The 25,582-nt window shown below is 41.0% G+C and overlaps 1 protein-coding gene across 3 annotated transcripts in view; it reads right to left on the reverse strand.

The window, feature by feature from the left end:
* LOC115220889 (serine-rich adhesin for platelets-like) overlaps nt 1-25,582 on the reverse strand; it is a 65,479-nt gene that overhangs the window by 14,233 nt on the left and 25,664 nt on the right. For all 3 annotated transcript variants that reach the window (XM_036510543.1, XM_029791083.2, XM_029791084.2), the window contains exons 2-6: nt 13,236-13,523; nt 8,774-8,889; nt 7,326-7,447; nt 5,739-5,789; nt 4,068-4,171 (exon numbers count right to left, since the gene is read on the reverse strand). In XM_036510543.1, coding sequence (XP_036366436.1) covers nt 4,068-4,171; nt 5,739-5,789; nt 7,326-7,447; nt 8,774-8,889; nt 13,236-13,516 — 674 coding nt within the window. In that variant the 5' untranslated portion in view covers nt 13,517-13,523. The remainder of the gene's footprint in view (nt 1-4,067; nt 4,172-5,738; nt 5,790-7,325; nt 7,448-8,773; nt 8,890-13,235; nt 13,524-25,582) is intronic.

The raw sequence follows: 25,582 nt of genomic DNA on the forward strand, positions 1-25,582 counted from the left end.
ATTCTATTATTGTTCAAGTTATTAAAAGAAGCGGCGATGCAGGAGCATCGCTTTCAAAGGTCTGATGAAAAGGGAAAAAATAACTATGGCTCGGTTTGAACCCATAATTGTGGTTTCGATTACTGGACCAAGCAACACATTGTGTTCTTAAGCAAAACACTTCATTTCACACTGATCCAGTCCACTTAGCTGGGAGTAACCTTGTGCCAGACAAGTATCCCATACAGGTAGGGAATTTAAACACCACGGAAACCAGCGAACCAGCCCTTATGAGTCAGCACGACTTGAAAAGGCAGCTTTACACCTGTACCTATTTCTTTACTGCCCACAAGGGGCTACACACAGAGGAAACAAACAAGGACAGACAAACAGATTAAGTCGATTACATCCATCCCAATGCGTAACTGGTACTTAATTTATCAACCCCGAAAGGATGAAAGGCAAAGTCGACCTCGGCGGAATTTGAACTCAGAACGTAGCGGCAGACGAAATACCTATTTCTTTACTACCCACAAGGGGCTAAACACAGAGAGGACAAACAAACGGATTAAGTCGATTATATTGACCCCAGTGCGTGACTGGTACTTTATATTATCGACCCCGAAAGGATGAAAAGCAAAGTCGACCTTGGTGGAATTTGAACTCAGAACGTAACGGCAGATGAAATACCTATTTCGTTACTACACACAAGGGGCTAAACAAGGACAAAGGGATTAAATCAGTTACATTGACCCCAGTGCATAACTGGTACTTATTTAATCGACCCCGAAAGGAGGAAAAGCGAAGTCGACCTTGGCGGAATTTGAACACAGAACGTAACGGCAGACAAAATACCGCTAAGCATTTCACCCGGCGTGCTAACGTTTCTGCCAGCTCAATAATAATAATAAGAAGAAGAAGGAGAAGCAGCTACATGTAACTATTCTGTTACATATATCTTTCAGTTGAGAAATGAAACAAGGAAAACAATTTATTTGTTAGTTAATAAAATCAGTTTGCTGAGTAGGCAGACCTTTCAAAACCTCAATATCAGCAAGAAAATTCAGTTAAGTAAAAAAGTCCTTGGCTGTGAAAAGATTGGGAACCACTACCCTAAATAAATGCTCCGACTGCTAGAAATAGCAGCAATCTCCCACAAATCTCACTCTAAAATTCTAAATATGAAATGGACATATTACAATACCGTAAATCCTCGAGTATAGTCCATCCTTGAGTATAATACGCAGGGGGTTTTTAGGGGGCTGTATCTCTGAAACACCTAAACTTTGTGTATAATACGCACCCCTTCTCTAACTTGAGTCAAGGAGGTCTATATAACATCCTTGGTTTGTAAAAATGTATACGGTAATGTCCTTTATTATTATTGTATATATAACATAATGCAAACGTGTAGCTTTTTTGTGCATTTTGTTTGCAGAAAATAAAGAAATAACAGTAATAACGTTTAATAAACGCTGCTTACTGCAAGTTATGGATGATTCTTTTATGACTTCATTGCTTTCAGGCTTAGCTTAAGGTATTTTCGCACCCAACATCACAAAATGCATCTGAATAAACATTGCTGAACAGCAAATAGAGACTTGGACATTGCTTAGAAAATATTTTTCATTTTTAACCACGTATATAGTACGCACTAGGGATTTTCATCGTTTAACGTCCGTTCTCCATGCTAGCATGGGCTGGACAGTTCGACCGGGGATCTGGGAAGCCAGAAGGCTGCACCAGGCTCCAGTCTTATCTGGCAATGTTTCTACAGCTGGATGCCCTTCCTAATGCCAACCACTCCGTGAGTGTAGTGGGTGCTTTTTACATGCCACCTGCACAGGTGCCAGGCGAGGCTGGCATCGGCCACGGTAAGATTGGTGCATTTACGTGCCACCGGCACGGAAGCCAGTCGAGGCGGCGCTGGCAACGGCCACAATTCAGATAGTGCTTTTTATGTACCACCAGTCCAGGGGTCCTGGCATCTGCCGGGTGCCAGTCATAGGATTGGTTCAATTTCGATTTTGACCTTTAAATTTTGGGAAAAAAAATGAGGGTTATACTCGAGGATTTACAGTATGTTGTCAGATGGCCCTCATTCTTGTCATCGTTTAATATCCATTCTCCATGCTGGCACAGGTCAGATGGCTTGACAGGAGCTAGCCAGCCAGAGAGCTGTTCAGGCTCCAATTGTCTGTTTTGGCATCGTTTCTACAGTTGATGCCCTTCCTAATAATGCCAACCACTTTACAGAGTGTGCTGGGTGCCTTTACATGACACCGGCACAGGTGCATTATACGTGACACCGGGTCACACCTGCTATGCCTAAGATCATAAGTCTGCTCAATCAAGATTGAAATGGGGCTCAACAACAACTTTGCTCCAACTTTTATGCCTAGAAATGCAACCGTCTCTTTACTCTTTTACTTGTTTCAGTCATTTCATTGTGGCCATGCTGGAGCACCGCCCTTAGTCGAGCAAATCGACCACAGAACTTATTCTTTGTATACCTTGTACTTATTCTATCGGTCTCTTAACACACCACTATCAGTTGTCAAGCGATGTTGGGGGGACAAACACATAAACACACACATGCATCTATATATACATATATATGACAGGTTTCTTTCAGTTTCCATCTACCAAATCCACTCACAAAGCTTTGGTCGGCCTGAGGCTATAGTAGAAGACACTTGCCCAAGGTGCCACACAGTGGGAATGAACCCGGAACCATGTGGTTGGTAAACAAGCTACTTTACACACAGCCACTCCTACATTTTCTACAGACATCAACATGCAGATATTGCAATGATTATCAATTACATTAACATGAACAGTCTGTTGGATTGAGACCTGGGTCTACACAACTACATAATTAGTTGGGGGAATGGGGCTGGAAAAAATTAGGCTGGCCCCACTCCCCTAGACTAAAGAAGTTTAACAAGAAAGTTATGAATATAAAACCACAAATGCCTACACTAAGATGCAATATGGTAAATACAGGTTAACCATTTTCGAAAGATCTGATCTCTTAAAGAATGTATATAGTTTCGGTTCTGTTTCTATATTATAGAAATCAAATATTCATCATCATCATCATCATCATCATCATCATCGTTTAGTGTCCGCTTTCCATGTTGGCATGGGTTGGACGGTTCAACTGGGGTCTGGGAAGCCAGAAGGCTGCACCAGGCCCAGTCTGATCTGGCAATGTTTCTACGGCTGGATGCCCTTCCTAACGCCAACCACTCCATGAGTGTAGTGGGTGCTTTTTACGTGCCACCTGCACAGGTGCCAGGCGAGGCTGGCAAACGGCCACGATCGGATGGTGCTTTTTACGTGCCACCAGCACGGAGGCCAGGCGAGGCTGGCAAAGGCCACGATCAGATGGTGCTTTTTATGTGCCACCGGCACAGAGGCCAGTCGGGGCGGCGCTGGCAACGGCCACGTTTGGATGGTTCTCTTTATGTGCCACCGGCACTGGTATCACAGCTACAATTTCCATTGATGTTGATCGATTTTGATTTATAATATAGAAACAGAAACATAAATTTTTTTTTAGGTGAAACCATACCAAAACAGACCTTTCTGATACTGGTGTCACATAAAAACACTTGATCCACCCTGTAAGGTGGTTGGCATTAGGAAGGGTATCCAGCCACAAAAACCATGCCAAAACAGACACAGTGGATGATGATGATGAAGATAACATTGTCGTCATCATAAAAGCCGAAGTTGAACTTGGTGGGATTTTAACTTAGAATATAAAGGTATGTAATTAAATGTTTTTTTGTTTGTTTGTTTGTTTTGGGGGGTTTTTTATTCTCAGAAAAAATGGTTCCATCTTCTTCAGTGTTGAAGCATTAACAGATTTGGTCTCCAAAAAGCTGAAGTCCTGTGTTCGTTGAATTTCATTTACTGAATGACAAATTACACAATATCAGGTTTGTAAGTTTCACTTGCCAAACCATTTTCCGTAACCAGACAGGCTTAAAGTTTTTTTTTTTACATTTTTTACATTTAAATAAACCAATTGCTGAACAACACAGATTCAAAGACCTATGATTAAGGAACAAAACACTTACCGAACAACATTCTGTACCCTGTCAGGTTTAAGGGCTATGTTTGCAGATGTTACACTTGACAAACCTTGCATCTTTCGTTCTAGTGCACTCATCTGTTTGAAAACCTAAATGAAAGGGAAGCCAGAAGTGATAACTATATTATATATTTCTTTACTGCCCACAAGGGGCTAAACAGAGAGGGGACAAACAAGGACAGACGAAGGGATTGAGTCGATTATATCGCCACCAGTGCGAAACTGGTACTTTATTTATCGACCCCGAAAGGATGAAAGGCAAAGTTGACCTCAGCGGAATTTGAACTCAGAACGTAACGAGAGACGAAATACCGCTAAGCATTTCGCCCGGCGATCTAACGTTTCTGCCAGCTTGCCTCCTTAGTACTTTTTGGCTTGCCGCCGTAATAACTATATTATACAACACACAACACATTTGACTGAACTCTACATATAACATATATTATCATCATCAACATCATTTAACATCCACTGTACATGCTGGCTGGGTTGGACGGTCTGACCAGGGCTTGCAAGCTCGAAGGCTGCACCAGACTCCAGTCTGTTTTGGTATGGGTTCTATGGCTGGATGCCTTTCTTAATGCCAACCACTCCGAGAGTGTAATGGGTGCTTTAACATGCCACCAACACAGGTGCCATTTACATGACACTAGTATCTTATTTCTTTATTGCCCACAAGGGGCTAAAAATAGAGGGGACAAACAAGGACAGATAAAGGGATTAAGTCGATTACATCGATCCCCAGTGCATAACTGGTACTTAATTTATCAACCCAGAAGGGATGAAAAGCAAAGTCGACCTCGGCGGAATTTGAACTCAGAACGTAATGGCAGACGAAATACTGCTAAGTATTTCGCCCGGAGTGCTAACGTTTCTGCCAGCTTGCCGTCTGCTGACACTGGTATCTGCCACAACAGCAGTTTCACTTGGCTTGGTAGGCCTTCTTCTCAAGCATAGCATAATGCCAACATGATTATAATATTATAAAACAATTATTATAATATAATAGTTGTTTCTGACATAGATGCACAAGGTCTGAAATTCAGAGGGAAAGAGTTAGTTGACTAAATCAACCCCAGTACATGACTGATACTTTATTTCAATCAACCTCTGATGGATAATAATTATTGGATGGAAGCACTCCGTCGGTTACGACGACGAGGGTTCCGGTTGATCAGAATCAACGGAACAGCCTGCTCGTGATATTAACGTGTAAGTGGCTGAGCACTCCACAGACACATGTACCCTTAACGTAGTTCTCGGGGATATTCAGTGTGACACAGAGAGTGACAAGGCTGGCCCTTTGAAATACAGGTACAACAGAAACAGGAAGTAAGAGTGAGAGAAAGTTGTGGTGAAAGAGTACAGCAGGGATCACCACCATCTCCTGCCGGAGCCTCGTGGTGCTTTAGGTGTTTTCGCTCAATAAACACTCACAACGCTCGGTCTGGGAATCGAAACCGCGATCCTATGACCGCGAGTCCGCTGCCCTAACCACTGGGCCATTGTGCCTCCACCATAATAATTATTATCCTTTTCGTGACATGCTAACTGTGTAACAGTAATTTCTCAATTCACACACACACACACACACACACACACATAAATATTACACACTTCTTTAATACTAACCAAAATAGCAACAAGGGTAACATACCTCAGAAATAGATAAAGCCAGTTCCCAAACACGTGAGGATTCACTCTCAACCTTTCAAAACAAAAAAAAAATAAGTACATCAATATGAAAACTCAATGAGTAGAATTATGGAATTACAGTTTTATAGAAAAGAAAAACACAAACAAACCAGATTTCTAGAATAAAATAACATGACAGAATTACAAGAAATAACCAAACACATGAAAACAAATATAATGAAGAATTACACATAATTACAAGAATCTGAAAACAGAAGAGACATGGGCAAGGCTGTATGGTTAAGAAGCTTGCTTCCCAACTATGTGGTCTCAGGTTCAGTCTCACTATGCAGCACCATGTATAAGTCTTGTAAGTGAATTTGGTAAACGGAAAACTGGAAAAAGCCCATCGTTTATGTGTGTATGGTACCATATAAGAAGCACCCATGCCAGTACCATGTCAAAACCACCTGTGCTGGCACCACATGAAAAGTACCCATGCCATGAAAAGTACCCATGCCATGAAAAGTACCCATGCCATGAAAAGTACCCATGCCATGAAAAGTACCCATGCCATGAAAAGTACCCATACACTGTAAAGTGTACCCAGTACACACTGTAAAGTGGTTGGTATTAGAAAGGGCATCCTGTCGTAGAGACCATGCCAGAACAGATGACTGGGGCCTGGTGCAGCCCTCCAGCTTACCAGCTCCCATCAAACCATCCAACCCGTACCAGCATGGAAAACAGAATCTCACTGATGATGATGATGATGATGATTGTGGCCTACCTGGAAGGTAGACTTAATCCACTGCCTGATTTAACACTACCTATTTCTTTACTACCCACAAGGGGCTAAACACAGAGGGGACAAGCAAGGACAGACAAACGGATTAAGTCGATTACATCGACCCCAGTGCGTAACTGGTACTTAATTTATCGACCCCGAAAGGATGAAAGGCAAAGTCGACCTCGGCGGAATTTGAACTCACAACGTAACGGCAGCCGAAATACCGCAAAGCATTTCGCCCGGCGTGCTAACGGTTCTGCCAGCTTGCCACCACCAACAGGGGTGTTGGGTGCCCTTGATAAGTTTGTTTTATTGCAAGTATTCAGTCCAGATCCCTAGTTTAAAGATACTTTTCACCCTCCATCCTACAAGTCTCAGTAACACTAAAAAAGAAGTAACATGCACTGCCTTTCTTTGCTGTCTAAGAGATCTTTGTTTTTCTTTTCTTTTTTTTTTTTATTTGTTTCAGTCATTTGACTGTGGCCATACTGGAGCACCGCCTTTAGATGAGCAAGTCGACCCCAGGACTTATTCTTTGTAAGCCTAGTACTTATTCTATTGGTCTCTTTTTGCCGACCGCTAAGTTACGGGGACATAAACACACCAGCATCGGTTGTCAAGCGATGTTGGCGGGACAAACACAGACACACAAATATACACACACACACATATATATATATACATATATACATATATACGACAGGCTTTTTTTTCAGTTTCCGTCTACCAAAGTAGCGAAACACACTAGATCTATGAAAAAAAGCAAAAAGAATTAAATATCGATAATCTCTCTGTAAAATAAAGAATGAAAATACTTACAGATGAATCAGCAAAAGATCTGGTGTGTTTCGCTACTTTGTAGCACAACTCATTGAGTCCATCAACAAAGCAAGGTGTGTATCTCAAAATCTGCAGCACGCTGTTCAGGAAGCATGTATTATCTAAAAACAAAAAAAATGGGTATATTCCAACAGAATTAGAAGATTTATGCAAAAGACTGACACACTGTGCACGTGCATCTGTATCCATGTATAAATATGCGTGATGACCAAGTGAGTACGCGCACAATTAAGACAGTGTGTGCATTTGGGTGCGGGGCAAGTGAGGTTATTACTTATTCGGGGAAAAAAGGTAGGACCGTAACCCTTTTGAGGGGTTCCAAGACTGGTGAGTAGGATGGAAGAAGATATCTTTGACCAAAATCTTGGCTCAAATACTGAGGTATCCAAGGGCTTGGTGTTGGTGTTAAACCAAGTGACAGAATGTGTTTATCACTCAGGTAAGCCACAGTGGAATTTGAGCCCATGATGCTGAGCCAACAATCACAGCAAAGCATCCTATCCAGTAATTCTGCCAGTCTTAAGTCCTTACTTTATTTTATCAACTCTGAAAGGATGAAAGGTAAAAATTATCTTGGCAGGATTTGTGTAAAACCGTTTGGGTATAAGAATGTGGCTACAAGTGTGGGTGATTGAGCAACCATGTACAAGTGACAAGTGTACATATGTGTGTGAGAGAGTGAGTATGTGTGTGTGTGAGAGAGAGAGAGAGAGAGAGAGAGAGAGTGTGTGTGTGTGTGTGGTGTGTGTGTGTGTGTGTGTGTGTGTGTGTGCATGTGTTTACAATACAGGACATGCAGGTGTGTATATAATATGAGAGTACAGTAAAGTGTGTATTTAAGGCGGCGAGCTGGCAGAAACGTTAGCACATCGAATGAAACATTTAGCAGTATTTCGTCTGCCGCTACGTTCTGAGTTCAAATTCCACCGAGGTCGACTTTGCCTTTCATCTTTTCGGGGTCGATTAAATAAGTACCAGCTACACACTGGGGTCGATATAATCGACTTACTCCGTTTGTCCTTGTTTGTCCCCTCTGTGTGTAGCCCCTTGCGGGTAGTAGAGAAATAAGTAAAGTGTGTAAGTGGCCTAGTAGATAGGCTTGTTGCACTCACAAGCATGGGATTGTGGTTTCGATTCCCAGACTAGCTGTGTGTTGTTCTTGAGCAAAACACTTCATTTCACATTGCTCCAGTCCACCCAACTATAAATGAGCAACCCTGCAATAGACAAACCTTCCGATCATGGGGAACATTGGGCTGCTCACCCAACCAGCAGGGTGGCATCCATTCAAAAAAGCTAAAAACGATGCAAAGCGCATTGTGACCAGCAATGTATAACAACATCCAACAGTCTGGTCGATCACATGATCACGTGACATATACATGTAATTGTTTGAAAGAAAGAAAAACAGCACCTCTGGCACTCACCTAAATTCTCCAGTGCTGCCACTATGGGCATTGACTCATAGACATCATCAGAGTTGATGCTGATGACATCGTTACCAACATCTGCAGTAGAATTCACTTTACTCCTACTTGGTTCCCTGCAACAGACACACCATATTTCTACACATTTACCATATAACAACAACAAACAAACAAACAAACAAACAAAACATTTGTTTAGTATTCTTCATAAATTCATTCCTATTTAAGCATTTGTTTCCTTCTTTTAACTTAAATAGACAGATTCTGCAAAGTCTAGATACTAGCTATTTACTTCATGAAGAAATAAATGCATCTCTCAAAGTAGGAGGAAGGTGTGGAAGTGGAAGACCCAGGAAGACATGGCATGAAGTGCTGAACAACAACCTCAGGAAGCTGAACCTTTCAGGCGAGATGACAAAGGACAGAGATGCCTGGCACCCTGCATACTCAAGAAAACCTGTACTCCACAGTGACCCTCTGATGGTGTAAAGCACTCGTGGCAGAGCCATGTAGAGTGCCCATGCGGCTCCATATAAAAGAGCCCATGCAGTGCCATATAAAAGCACCCAGAACATTGCAAAGTGGTTGGTGTTAGGAAGGGTATCCAGCTGTAGAAATCATGACTGGAGTCCAGTGCAGCTCCCCAGCTTCCAAACTCTAGTCAGAGCATCCAACTCATGCCAGCATGGACAACGGACTATGATGATGATGGAACGTTTATGCCAGTGACATATAAAAGGCACCTGTGCTGGTGACACGTTAGAGGCGCTCTGTGAAGTGGTTGGCATTAGGAAGGGCATCAAGCCAAAACAGAATGGAGCTCGACACAGCTCTCCAACTTACCAGTTCCGGTCAAACCATCTAACCCATGCCACCATGGAAAACAGATGTTAAATGATGATGATGATAATTTGGATATTGTAAAATTAGGCTTAAAAAAACCTTTTTTGGCAGTTTAGGATAAAAACAGAACTGACAGGGTCCACTTATCTTTCCTTCCCAAGATATCAAACCTAAGTAATAGAGAGTCACTTATTGAAACATAAACCCCTGTGCACCTAGCTCCCTGTATTATCTACTTAATCATCTCAGTTTCAACTGTTCAAGGGTCTGACAGGAGAGAAACCAAGATTACTTAGCTAACAGAGGTAAACGTTTAACACTTGCCAGAGCAAGACAACCTCTCTGGTACTGGTGCTGGTAAATAAAATGACACATCATCATCATTGTTTAACGTCCGCTTTCCATGCTAGCATGGGTTGGACGATTTGACTGAGGACTGGCGAATCAGATGGCTGTACAAGGTTTCTACAGCTGGAAGCCCTTCTTAACGCCAACTACTCCGAGAGTATAGTGGGTGCTTTTACGTGCCACCGGCACGAGGGCCAGTCAGGTGGTACTGGCAACGGCCACGCTCAAATGGTGTTTTTTACATGCCACCTGCACAGGAGCCAGTCCAGCAGCACTGGCAACGACCTCACTCGAATGTTTTTTTGACAATTTACGGTAGAGAGAACTCTTCAGTGTTACTAGGGAGAAGACAAAACACTTTAGTGCAAGCACCCAAATAAAATGCTCGGATCTTTTCGGTTTGACCGGCAGTTTTTAAAAATAATTTCCACGTAACTAAACACTTTTAAACTTCGTATACTGGTAGAATGTGTTTATAAAACATCTTTTTCTCTTGGCTTTATTGAGAAAATTCTATAGTTTGTAAGATATTTGTTGTTTTTTTTCTTCAATTTCTGCAATTTCAACCAATCAATGACGTCTATTGAGGTAAAAAAAACATACTGTGCCGTATGAATATTTCCCTCGTTTAAGAAACAGATTGGGTTTATTTACATTTGTGAAGAAGAAAAGATACCCTTCCCCCCCACCCCTAACCAACCCTAACTCTAAAACAGATTGAAATGCAATAGATCGATACTAGGGTCATAATTATGGGTGACAATTTCATATGACACCGCTAGAAAAACACTGCCGTTCAAACCGAAAAGATCCAAATGCTCTCAGTGCAAAGTAGTCCTGCAATACAGGAAAATGAGATGATCAGAGCAGTAGACTCGATGAAGACTGAGGCTAAACATCAGCATAAACACCTAAGATAACACTTTCATTCAGTTTCTTTTTTTGTTTTTTTCTTTCCAGCTTGATTTAAAGCAGATGACTAACAGTGAGTAGCGAGAAAGGGTTGCCTCCATTATCAACAACGTCTGCCTCGGAAGTGTGATAGAGGGAGGTAGTGATTGGTAGGCATGTGTAAAGGCATGCGGAACAGAAAGATTAAGGGACATCTTTAACCCTTTAGTGTTCAAGTTACTCTGTTAAATGCAATACTTTTTCCCCTCAAATTGTTTTGAATTAATCATACATTATCTTACGGCTTTGAAGTTTCAATGGTGTGATAGTTTATTCTTAGAATGCCAATGTAGGTTAGGTGTGTGGGGCCAGATATGGCCGGTTTGAGTGTAAAACATGTAGGATATTTGGGCAGGATATGGCCGGCTTAAACACCAAAGGGTTAAACAAAAACTTAAAGCTGATAGCTCAATGCATTATCCATTTAGCTTCTGGTCTCAAAACAAATCTTGAGCATAAATGTTCAAATTTTCAGAAACTCTCCTATTTTGCTAGCTTGTAAAAAAAAACATTTTTTTTAAACCAGTGTAAATTCAAAAAAAAATTAGTAACAAAATATGCCTAAAATTTAGATTAAAATTCCCCTCAACGACTCATAATTAAAAATGAAAATATTTAATCAGCTACTTACTAGCTAGAGAGAAGGAGGAGAGGATTAATATTCATTGAACAGTTGAAAAAAACAACTGAATTGCTTTTATTGTTTTTTCTGGGTGTTTTTTTTACACATTAGTATTGATGGGATTAAATGGGGTCTGATGTATTTATGGGATTATATTAACATCTGGGGTACTGATGGGGCTGTGATGTATTCTGAAGTGCTGGTGAACTATTGATACAGCTATAAGGAGGTTTAGTGTGCTGATGGAGTTGTGTGGGTGGTTTGGAGTATTGATTAAGATATAGTATGGTCTGGTGTATTGATGAGTTTTGGTGGGACCTGAGGAACAAAATATTGATGATACAGTAATGGACTCTTTGGTACCAATGGGATAGGGACTGCAGGACTGTGAGTGAATCTGGAATATTATTGGGGATGTGGTGGAGATATGGTGAAGCCTGAAGTATTAAGGTAGATTAAATGGAGTCAGGGGTATTCTCTGTTCATTGAACCCAATGTGAGCAAGCTTTTCCACCAGCCACTTATCTAAATTATCTGCCTCTTCAGAGCAATTATGTATAGTAAAATCTGCTGTAGATTGTCATGGTTTTCACACAGAACATCTTTCTCCATGCTAGATAAAAATATGTATCAACTGCAGGCTTTGCCTTTGAGAAAACCTGAGCCCAGTACTGTTTGCTAATGGAACAAACATCAATAATGCTATGAAGGATAAGGATAAAGGACTTTCCTGAGTCATACAGACTCATAGGGCTGGTTTCCTGGTTTTCATGGAACATACATTTCCTTACTGGACGGGGCAACAGTCCATTGCAAGATTACCTATTTTTGCCAGTTGAATGGACTGAAGCAATGTGAAATAAAGTGTTTTGCTCAAGAACACAATGTGCTGCCCGATCCAGAAATCAAAACCACAATCTTAGGATTCCTAACCACTGAGCTATGTGCCTCCACAATAATACTATGGCCTACAATCATTTACAATGGTGAGCTGTACATCTGAATGGTACCCGTCTACAGCTGAGTAGACTGTGAACTGAATCATACAGAATTAAATATCTATAGCAGCCCTTCAGCAAGGAGGCTAACATTAATGATTTAACCAACATTAAATTCTGCTGGGTTGGCCATGTGATTTGGATGCTGGGTGACCAGCTCCCAAAGGTGATCCTCTTCAGTGAAGTCGAAACTGGAAGTAGGCCTCATAGATGATTTAACCAACATTATGGGTAAAAGCTGAAAATTTCATAAAAAAACTAGCAGTATCACCCAGCGTTGCTCGGGTTTGTAAGGGAAATAACTATAAAGCATTTTTAGAGAGTTATAGCCAAAAAATAGCAAAAAAATGAATTAAAAATGGGGAAAAAATTATGGTAAATTTTTTTTAAATCGTTGACTCATCGTAGACATTTTTAGAGAGTTACTTCCCTTATATAATAACGAAAAAATGCATTAAAATGGAAAAAAATGATGGTAAATTTTTTTTTAAATCGTAGACTCATCGTAGACGCACGCTAATACCCAGAAGGGCTCGATATGAATCACGACTATTGGTTAAACTGCATCGCAAAATGTGGGAGTAGTTAGGAATCTAAATCGGAGTAGACAGACACACAACTTCACTTTTATATATAAAGATATGGTTTTAAAAAATAATAATTTCACAAAATGAATAATTCTCTTTTTAAAAGAACTTACCAAGAATTCTCTGCTTCGGATGCGTTGGTCATCGATGAGTTCCGAGGCAGTGACGTGACCATTGAAGCCACGGCATGGGCAGTGCTTGTAGTAACAACATTGTCGATGCCGTCAGACTGCGTAGCTGAGGCGGCAGGACAATTGGTGGAATCAACAGAAGCTTTGCATTTGCCACCGCTCAAGTTCGTCAGTAATGGTGGAGATATCTTCTCGGACGCTGGCTCCCGTCTTTTTAATGACAAGCGAGCACGTTTCTTCACAGGACTTTCAAGACCTTTCATGTTTAGCCTAAGAGAAAGAAAAAGAAAAAAGGAAAAAATGAAGGATTTAAAAAACTGAGCTTCCATGTTATACTGAAGAGTTTCCTTCCCTACTTCCCGAATGATAACAAACTAATTGAAAACATAAATGACAATGTGCTGAAGGACAACCTTAGGATGCAGAACCTTTCAGATGAGATGACAAAGGACTGAGATACCTGATGCCTTGCTGTAGTCAAGAAGACCCATTCTCCACAGCAATAGTCTTAAAGCCGTTCCCCCCTGGTGAAGAGAATATGCTAGCAAGAGTCCTGTGCCGGTGCCACATAAAAGCACTCATGCCAGTGCCGTGTTAAAGGCACTTAGCACACACTGTAAAGAGGTTGGCATTAGGAAGGGCATCCAGCTGTGGAAACCAAGCCAAATCTGACTGGAACCTGGTGCAGCTCTCCGGCTTGCCTGCTCTGCTCAACTTGTCCAACCCATGCCAGTAGCATGGAAAATGGACATTAAAGGAGGGGGAGGGGAGGAGGAGGGGAGGAGGAGGGAACAGGAGGGGAGGAAGAGGAGGATGACGAAAAAGATGAAGAGGGGAAAATGAAGTGGAGGGGAGGAAGATGAAGAGGAGGGGAGGAAGATGAAGAGGATGAAGATGAGGGGGATGAAGAGGAGGAGGAAGAGGAGGAGGAAGATGAGGAGGAAGAGGAGAATGAAGATGAGGAGGAAGAAGAAGAGGATGAAGATGAGGAGGAAGAAGAAGAAGAGGATGAAGATGAGGAGGATGAAGATGAGGAGGATGAAGGGGAGGAGGAGGTGCTTAACTCCAAATTCAGCAACATTACATAAATGTGAGGTGAATCCCCACCTAGATACGATACCTGTCTATGTCAGCTGAACATTCCATTAAGATCTTAGTACTTATCCCTCAAACGTCCAGATGGATTACAACAAGCAGGATTAAGTGCAGTAACAAGAGGACCGGTAGATATCTATAGTGACACATTCCCCCCCACCACCACCACCCATCGAGAAACACACCACTACCACAACAGCAACAACAAAAAACACCTCCAAGATAAGAAAAACTTAGTTAACAACTGCACAACTTAGATTTAAGATATGATGCCAAATCAATAAATGCACTGGACAATAACCGCATGAACCTGGATATCTGCAGCAGATGGTTTGTGCAAAGTACCTAACTTCTCACCCTCAGTTTACAAAACTGTGAGGAATAAGCATAACGATCATTCATGAACAGATGCTGTCTAAAAGGAGGAGATGCTCTCCGATGATGATAAACAACAGTGAACAGGTATTCAAGTGTGAACCTGCCAGAAAGTATTGAGAGTGACTAGGTAGGTTATTGCTTGGATTCTTGCTGTTTCTGCATTCACCCGATGAATTATTATCAGTTTGGCAGACAATAGGGAATAATTTATTTGCTGGTTTCTATACAAAAGAGCCTGTATTTTTGTTACAATTCATCAGTCCAGCGAGATAGCTTTGACTGAGGAGACACAATAAGGTCAAAACACTGGTGTCTCAAAGTCCTCTTACACTGGTGAGTCAAGTATGTTTATGACTGCTTACTTGCTTATGACAACCCATCAAAGTTGATACCCCCAGCACACTGTTTCTCATGAGAGCAGACATGGCTGACAAGACCAATATAACATAGGTAGATCCTGTGGCACTGAGGAGACTGAAGGTGACCCTGAACAACAGCTGCAGGGGGTTAATGACAACAACTACTACTCTCTTCATGCAGGTGTTCAGTTTCAAAGTGCTCTTACTCCAGCATCACACGCAGACTTCCATGCCTTCTGATTAATAGCCAAGGGTTCCAACTGATTCAGAGGGACACTAGATAAAATGAGAGACTTCTTGAGATGATTGTGAAAATGAAATTTTGGACATCTATAAGGCCTACTTCCAGTTTCGACTTCACTGAAGAGGATCACCTTTGGGAGCTGGTCACCTAGCATCCAAATCACATGGCCAACCCAGCAGAATGGGTCATCTAAAAAGAGATGTTCTCTGATGATGAAAAACAACAGCAATCAGAAGCACCATCCAATTGTGGTCATTGCCAGCCTCGCCTGGCCCCCCATGCCGGTGGCACATAAAAAGCACCATCCGATCGTGGCCGTTTGCCAGCCTCATCTGGCATGTAAAAGCACCCAATACACTCACGGAGTGGTTGGTGTTAGGAAGGGCATCCAGCTGTAGAAACATTGCCAGATCATACTGGGCCTGGTGCAGCCTTCTGGCTTCCTGGATCCCAGTTGAACCGTCCAACCCATGCCAGCATGGAAAGCGGACACTAAACGATGATGATGATGAAATCTACCAGAATGTATTAAGAATGAATAAATACCAATTAGCTTTTCTGAAAATATTGCCATTAAACAAATGGCAATATTTACATGGGAAATGATTTGTTGCACAAAATCGCAACATACCAGGATCTGGAAACAAGCAATAACTAACCCTATTAGCTCCCCGCACCATAGTTTGAAGACAAAACATATGCATCCTTACAGATCCAATCATTGAAAATGAGATGTATAGTAATTGATTGAATAAACCAACTCCAGTATAATAATTCATCATCATCATCATTGTTTAACGTCCGCTTTCCATGCTAGCATGGGTTGGACGGTTCAACTGGGGTCTGGGAAGCCCGAAGGCTGCACCAGGCCCAGTCTGATCTGGCAGTGTTTCTACAGCTGGATGCCCTTCTTAACGCCAACCACTCCGTGAGTGTAGCGGGTGCTTTTTACGTGCCACCGGCACAGGTGCCAGGCAAGGCTGGGAAACGGCCACAATTGGATGGTGCTTTTAACATGCAACCGGCACGGAGACCAGGTGAGGCTGGCAACAACCACAATCGGATGGTGCTTTTTACGTGCCACCGTAAAATTGTACTTATTTTATCAATTCTAAGAATGATAAAAAAGAATAACATCAAACCCATTGACAGAATTTTGGCTTTTACATTCTTTTATTTATTTTATGAAGTCTGGACCTTATTCTATTGGTCTCTTTTGCTGAACTGCTAAATTAGGGATACGTAAACAAACCAACACCAGTCACTGAGCTGTGGGGATATAAACACAAATATATACACACACACATTTATGTGCAACACACTTATTCACTCACAAAGCACTGGTCAACCCAGAGCTATACTATACTAGAAGACTATTTGTGCCACACCTTTCTTACTCTATATCCATGGTTCTCAATGGGCGTCCATATGACCCTTGGGGGAGGGGTCCACATAAGATTTTGCTGATAAAATTTATGTGCAAGAAACTGGTTATATTTCTATGATACACAAAATATTCAAACATTTTTTAATGCAATTCCTAGTAATATCTAATCATAAAAATACAAAAGGAGTTTTTAGAGTTTTAGGCGTAGGAGTGGCTGTGTGGTAAGTAGCTTGCTTACCAACCACACGATTCTGGGTTCAGTCCCACTGTGTGGCACTTTGGGCAAGTGTCTTCTACTACAGCGTCGGGCCAACCAAAGCCTTGTGAGTGGATTTGGTAGACGGAAACTGAAAGAAGCCTATCGTGTATATGTATATATAAATGTGTGTGTTTGTGTGTCTGTGTTTGTCCTCCCAACATCGCTTGACAACCGATGCTGGTGTGTTCATGTCCCCATAACTTAGCGGTTCAGCAAAAGAGAGTGATAGAATAAGTACTAGGCTTACAAAGTCTAATTCCTGGGGTTGATTTACTTGACTAAAGGCGGTGCTCCAGCATAGCTGCAGTCAAATGACTGAAACAAGTAAATGAGTAAAGAGAGATATTGAATGGGTATGAGGGACCCTTCATGAATAAAATATGAATCAAAGGTGTCCATAGACAAAAAATGGTTGAGAACCACTGCTCTATGTGAACCAATGTTTATTCTACATGGTCGCTCAACTTGCAAGAGATAGCAATCAAATCTCCCTCAAATCACACCCTACCGTCTGAAAAAAAAGTTAAAATGGACAATGCAGTCCCAGATGCATTATGCCGAAGTACTTTATTCCTGGGTATGAGTATAAAAATTGCATCGCTCTACCAAGCCATATTGAGCCAGTGTGACAGTAGGCTCATCAAACCAGTATAATCTCAAGCTCAAATTCACAGCCTTCACATCAGACTGTAATTGATGGAGAGAACCTGCCAAGGCCCTCATCCTGCAGTGGACTGAACACAAGGAAATCCAAATCTAAATAGACACTTATTTCAAGGTGTCTTTTTTCTCATGCAGCCCAGTCTGAGGAGCCCTGACCAAGGTAACTATTTTTTAGATTATCTGGTAAAGTCTCTGAGCATTTCATGGGCTTCGTTTCAGGGGTACTCAGATGTGAATGGTACCACATTCACATCTGAGGACCTGATTCTCTGACAATCTGCCAAAGGCTGCATTGTATCTTTTGTGTAATCACTGTCTACACCAGACATAGGCAACCAGGCGGCACTACAAAATATCCAAGGTAATTTTTTGTTAAACATGCCATCCAGGAAGTCCCACAGGCCACAGTTTATGGCTGGTTTGCAGAGTATTGATTTCCGACCTTACTGACTTCCTAAATATGTTTGCATCATTCATCGGTTTTGACGTTAAGATAAGAGTTAGGGGTCATCAAAATGTGATGGGTATAACACAAATTACAAGGCGATGCTCAAAACAAAGGAGGAGCCAGGGATACAAGCATAGATAACGGAACCCACCCATGAATGAAACAAAAATCTGAGAACAGAAGGAGAAGAATAAATATTGTAAAGCATTTAGTCTGGTGCTTCTCTCTTACTTTTACCAACACACTGCATGACTTGCTAAAAATAGCAGCCAAGTGTCCTTTAACTCAATTCCCAGTGTTTGTTTCACATCCATTTTTCGAGTATGATAGAGGGACAAGCACAGGTGTCTTGCTATAGTGGAGGTACGTAACTACCAAACTGTTTATATAACCCTTTAGCATTTAAACTGGCCAGATCTGGCCCCTCACACCACCCCTACAATATCATTCTAAAAATTAACAGTTACCTCATCAAAATCTCAAAGTTACAAGATAATGCAGGATTAATTCAAAACAATCATCATCATCATCATCATTTAACGTCCGTTTTCTATGCTAGCATGGGTTGGACGGTTTTGACTGAGGGCTGGCGAACCAGATGGCTGCACGGCAGAGTTTCTACAGCTGGATGCCCTTCCTAACACCAACAACTCCGAGAGTGTAGTGGGTGCTTTTTTACGTGCCACCTGCACGGGGGCCAGTCAGGTGGTACTGGCAATGACCTCGCTCAATAAACATTACTTCAGAAGGAATAATAAGAACGCTAAAGGGTTAAGGGTGAGTAGTAATAACTAGGAATAGAATGAAAATAAAGATATTAGTAAGGAGGGTGGGGGCAAAACAAACTCTCAAAGTACAAGGTGGGCATAAGAGAAGATATGATGAGTAGATCGGGGGAGATGTTTCGATGTTCTTTCTCTGGTGTGAAGGATTAATCAAACAGGATTATTCAATTTCTTTAACCATCTGTAGCTATGTGTTGCAATCACACTGGTCCTAACTTCCTTTGCTACTTGTTGTCACAAAACCTGCTAAAAATAGTAGCCAAATTTTCTTCAAATCACACCTTACCATTAAAAAATGGCAAGGATGCCTTAAATAACATAATCCCAGAGATCTCTGAAAAAACAGGATGGCCATAGATGGAATGCCTTTCATCAGAGATCAGCTCAATCAGGGTTGAATTGGGACTAAGCAATAACAATTTTTACCTCATTATTATGAGAATATATTACGCTTTTACTTGTTTCAGTCACTTTACTGTGGCCATGCTGGAGCACTGCCTTTAGTCGAGCAAATCGAACCCAGGACTTATTCTTTGTAAGCCTAGTACTTATTCTATCCGTCTCTTCTCATTTGCCGAACTGCTAAGTTACAGGGACGTAAACACACCAGCATCGGTTGTCAAGCCATGTGGGAGGCGGGGCAAACACAGACACACAAACACACACACATATTATATATATATATATATAATATATATATATATATATATATACATATATACGACGGGCTTTTTTTTCAGTTTCTGTCTACCAAATCCACTCACAAGGCTTTGGTCAGCCCAAGGCTATAGTAGAAGACACTTGCCCAAGGTACCACGCAGTGGGACTGAACCCAGAACCATGTGGATGGTAAACAAACTACTTACCACATAGCAGCCACTCCTGCACCTATTAGCTAAATATAGAAGTTAATCACAACAGAAATAATCAAAAGAAGGTTTGAGATTAAATAAATTGATGGACCTTGGACAAATTGAGCTTAAAACAAAGGCCTGTTACTAAATGCTCACTCAATGCAGTGAAGACAAAAAGGACAGAGTCCTTTGTGGTTACAGAGAAATATGTTTTGCATTAACAAACAACAAAGTGCACTGCTAAACCTTTCAAATTATAAAGATCATATTCAAAATGTCAGAATGTGGGATAGTAGTAGCTGGAGTTTGTACTATTTGTACTGTACAAATTTATGGTATCATAGGAAGGAAATGACATTATTATGAAGCTGATGATGATAATCATTAACAGTAGTGTTATATTGACCGACTCCTCAGGTCAAAGTATTATCATGGGCAATCTACCATTGTTCTGTTGAGATCTAACTGACCAGAACACTTAGTAAATAACAGAAAGACCACTCAAATATGTAAAAAGTTCTTAGCTATTCCTTGCAAACTTACGCACCCAACAATGGGTTTTTTTGTTTCTTTTTTTAAATCTGAGAAAATACAATGCCTCTACATTTTTACACATAAGGGTGTGTATTTTAACCCTTTTGAAGCCAACCGGCCTGAAACTGCCCCCTAGTTCTTTGATACAAACCTCCTGTTTTAACCCTTTTCTTACCATATTTCTGTCAACATATGCTAGAATTAGAAGACCTGTGAAGCCAAGTGAGATTGTAATCATGGCCAATGCCAGTATTTTATAACTGGCACCTGTGCAGGTGGCACATAAAAAGCACCCACTTGGAGTGGTTGGCATTAGGAAGGGCGTCCAGCTGTAGAAACCATACCAAATCAGGTGCAGCTCTGCAGTTTACCAGTTTTCAGTCAAACTGTCCGACCCATGCCAGCATGGAAAACAGATGTTAAATGATGGTGATGATTATCATCATCATCATCATGGCGGAATTTGTCATAGTTAAAAAAGCTACCCAACTGGTGCTGAATATCTGTGCTGGATGACTAACAATAGAAGATTTAGTCTGTCTATTAAACATTACTATTCTAGAACCAAATTTTGCACTCAACAGAAACTAAATCAACATATGAGCACCACATCTACGACCAGTGATTCATCTTAAACTTCACACAACCACCATATGCACCACCCGTGATACATTTTCATAATTTGAGAAAATATTTTATTCTGTACCTTTGACATGGTTTACATGGTTTCAAGGATATTTATATAACATGGGTGCTAAATATTAAAGACGAGCAAAATGCCCCTCCGCCAATGGACGGTGCTGAGTTGTCAAACATTTAAACCAAATTTTCTCAAAACAACTTGTCTGACCGTCCCATAGGCCTCCCCTTTGAGAAACACTGATTTAATCTAAATTTGAGACACCAGCAAAAGAAGAAATAAAGATAGACTTTTTTTCTATTCCAAAGAATGCTTTATCGATCGCATTTTCACCTGGAATTGATTTTTGTAATTTTTTCAAGACTTATTCACGCCCTGATACCGTCGGTATCTACATATCAAATTTGAGCGCAATCGAATGGAGGATGCCTGAGATCCTAGAAGACACACACACACACAGACAGACAAAACAGATTTTATATAATAGATTAATTATGAAATACTGTAAAAAATGCTAACAAATTACATTTCATTGTAAATTAAATGGTATGCAGAGTGACTGGAAATATATAGCATCGCTGGTTATGTTCCAGTAACAGGCTGATGGTTAATGTGTTCAGGATGACAGGATGGCTCTGGTTGGAAGTTAATTTGAGAAGTGAACTCATGCAGAGCAAACTAGTGAATCATTTTATGTGTCAAATAAACAGTGGTCACACTGCTTCGAATATTCCTACTACCCTGCTATACCTGTTTTCAGCCAGGTGGACTGGGCCATTTAGTCATATCCTGCTACTTTGGATACAAACTGCTAATTCTTCAAATTACTGAGCCAACGAGGAAGCTCATGCATAGTTTCTGTATCAGCTAGAAATAGCAACCAAATCTCCTTCAAATAATATCCTACTACTGAAAAAAAGGCGCATGGCTGTGTGAAGGCATGGTTGTGAAGGTGCATGGCTCAGTGGTTAGAGCATCGAGCTTACTATCGTGAGGTTGCGAGCTCGAATCCCGGACCGGGCTGCGTGTTGTGTTCTTGAGCAAGACACTTTATTTCATGTTGCTCCAGTTCACTCAGCTGTAGAAATGAATTGCGACGTCACAGGTGCCAAGCTGTATTGGCCGTTGCCTTTCCCTTGGATAACACTGGTGGCGTGGAGAGGGGAGGCTGGTATGCATGGGCAACTGCTGGTCTTCCATAAACAACCTTGCCCAGACTTGTGCCTGGGAGGGTGACTTTCTAGGTGCAATCCCATGGTCTGTGTCATGACCGAAGGGTGTCTCAAACTTAAAAAAAAGGGAAGACACATTTCACAATTTAATGCCAAATACACTATGTCTGAATAAAAGATGGGATGGTCATAGCTAGCCCTAGCTCAATTTGGGATGAGATAGGGGTCAAACCACAGCAACAGAAGAGGCTAAAATTATACTGTATTATATTAACAAAGGAAAAACACACAGGACAAAACAGTTTGAGATAGATTTTATGAGAAAAACAGATGAGACAAAGCGGAAAAAGGCAGCATTTCCTTCTTGGCACCAAGAAAGACATCCAGCCTAAGAAAATCTTCCTCAATAAACTATCCAACTCATGCAAGCATGGAAAAGTGGACGATAAAACAATTGTGTGTGCATGTGTGAGTGTGTGCGCATATGTATGTCTTGTAGAAGGCGTCGAGCTGGCAGACACGTTAGCGCGCCGGGCGAAATACTTAGCGGTATTTCGTCTGTCGTTACGTTCTGAGTTCAAATTCCGCCGAGGTCAACTTTGCCTTTCATCCTTTCGGGGTCGATAAATAAAGTACCAGTTTCGCACTGGGGGCGATATAATCGACTCAATCCCTTCGTCTGTCCTTGTTTGTCCCCTCTATGTTTAGCCCCTTGTGGGCAGTAAAGAAATATATGTATGTCTTGTAAATAAATTTGTATGTTTATTTCAATAAACCTCCATTTAGCACTGCTGTGTAATTAAAATAGAACCAGTGGTTAAACAGAAGGTTCTCTCTCTCTCTTTGGAATGTGATGATCAACTCACACAACCAGTTTCACTAGTCATTACTGACTAGTCAGGACTCTTCAGCTGATCTACAGAAGAGATACTGACCAGCAAATCTACCTGAATTATTCTTCATGGACATGTAAAATTTATTTATAAGCTTATCTAGAAATATTATCACAGCATTTTAGTATTCATGTATAAATGTGTGGGTGTATGCGTATATATATATATATATATCTGTAAAATAATATGTGACAATTATTCGGTAGCCAAGATAAAACTGAGTTTCGGATGCCGAGGTGGAAATCCACAACACCATCTCTTTGGTTATCTGGCCACATAATATTGAGGTCTCTTTCTTTCTTTTGTTATCTTACCGTTTTTACCAATATATATATATATAATATATATATATCTGTAAAATAATATGTGACAATTATTCGGTAGCCAAGATAAAACTGAGTTTCGGATGCCGAGGTGGAAATCCACAACACCATCTCTTTGGTTATCTGGCCACATAATATTGAGGTCTCTTTCTTTCTTTTGTTATCTTACCGTTTTTACCAATATATATATATATATATATATATACACGTATATGTATGCATGTATGTGTGTATATATGTATGTATAGACACAGAGACAGACATATATAGAAATAAGTGAAAGGTAGATGACCAATATTCTAATATTGTAAAATTACACCATATTCATGTAAATATTACAACAGTTAAGATAAGTTAGGTCCACTTATGGATAATGCTATCCTGTTCTGTATAAAATGAAGAATTAAGCCACAGAGACAGTATACCACAGTCTCATTCACTCCAAATAAATATATATATAAATAATAGGCACAGGAGTGGCTGTGTGGTAAGTAGCTTGTTTACCAACCACATGGTTCCGGGTTCAGTCCCACTACGCGCCACCTTGGGCAAGTGTCTTCTACTATAGTCTCGGGCCGACCAAAGCCTTGTGAGTGGACTTGGTAGACGGAAACGGAAAGAAGCCCGTCGTATATATGTATATATACATATATATATATGTATGTGTGTGTGTTTGTCTGTCTGTGTTTGTCCCCCTAGCATTGCTTGACAACCGACGCTGGTGTGTTTATGTCCCCGTCACTTAGCGGTTCGGCAAAAAGAGACTGGGCTTACAAAGAATAAGTCCCGGGGTCGAGTTGCTTGATTAAAGGCGGTGCTCCAGCATGGCCGCAGTCAAATGACTGAAATGAGTAAAAGAGTAAAGAGAGAGTATATGTAATCCATTTGTGTATAGATTCCATCGAAACTGTGCATGTAAGTGAAGAGAAGCAGCAGCTGTTGCATTTTGATGGAATCCAACTTTGTCTTCTATTGTTGTTATCACTACCGGAATCTAGTCATCTAACAGATATAGCAACCAAATCTCTCAAATCACACACTACCATCTTCAAAAAGGGCAGGATAATGTTTGATCAGATGTACACAATCGACGTTAACCCGAGACAAAATAACAACAGATATACAACAAAAATAGGCAGGAGAGTGAAGAGAGTACATGTTGAGGCAGTCACAATGTACCAAATATAATTCATCACAGCATATCAGACAAAAGGATGCAGTATGGCTGGTACCCGGCCAGGCTGGAGTGTCATGGTATAACTGGTAAAAGGTGCCGAGCTGGCAGAAACGTTAGCACGCCAGGCAAAATGCATAGTCGTATTTCATCTGCCGTTACGTTCTGAGTTCAAATTCCGCCGAGGTCGACTTTGCCTTTCATCCTTTCGGGGTCGATTAAATAAGTACCAGTTACGCACTGGGGTCGATATAATCGACTTAATCCGTTTGTCTGTCCTTGTTTGTCCTCTCTGTGTTTAGCCCCTTGTGGGTAGTGAAGGAATAGGTATAACTGGTGAAACAGATCTGTGGGTTACATTTAGTCATTCAGCTGCCTACTCACATATTGTAAGGCCTCAATCAGGGTTCACCTGGAGCTACAACGGGTCTCACCAACAGATTCCTCACACACACACATGCACAGAAAGAGGTTTTTCTCCAAACAGGACTCTTCTGGAATTTCATCCCCTATCATATTTCGTTTTGGGATTTAACGAAAATTTTAGAAAATAAAAATAAGAAATAAGTGGAAATTTTACCGGTGAGTGTGTTAAATAATAAGGCACTAAAAGAGAATGACTCTCCCCAGACACAACAGAATCCCCTATTATGTTTCTTCGTTTAACATGAGCATTTACCCAAGTTATTTCCCATACCTTATATCCCTAATCTCACCACCATCATAAATCCTTCAGGTAGGCAATGATGTTCAGGTGTTCACTAGGCTTCTGCCAGATGTTCAGGATTATAAATGGATGTAATCTCTACTTCTTCGTAAATCTTTCTTGGATCATTTTCACTCAACTCCAAACAATCCTTTTAGACATTCATTCAACAAGGCTAATGATGGCCTGTCCCGTATGACCATACTGGTGCAACCACCACTGTTTACTCTCTTTCTCTCTTTTACTTGTTTCAGTCATGTGACTGTGGCCATGCTGGAGCACCACCTTTAGTCGAGCAAATCGACCCCAGGACTTATTCTTTATAAACCTAGTACTTATTCTATCGGTCTCTTTTGCCGAACTAAATTAAGGGGATGTAAACACACCAGCATCGATTGTCAAGCGATGTTGGGGG

This window comes from Octopus sinensis, linkage group LG17, assembly GCF_006345805.1.
Source record: "Octopus sinensis linkage group LG17, ASM634580v1, whole genome shotgun sequence".
NCBI classification, from domain to species: Eukaryota; Metazoa; Mollusca; class Cephalopoda; order Octopoda; family Octopodidae; genus Octopus; species Octopus sinensis.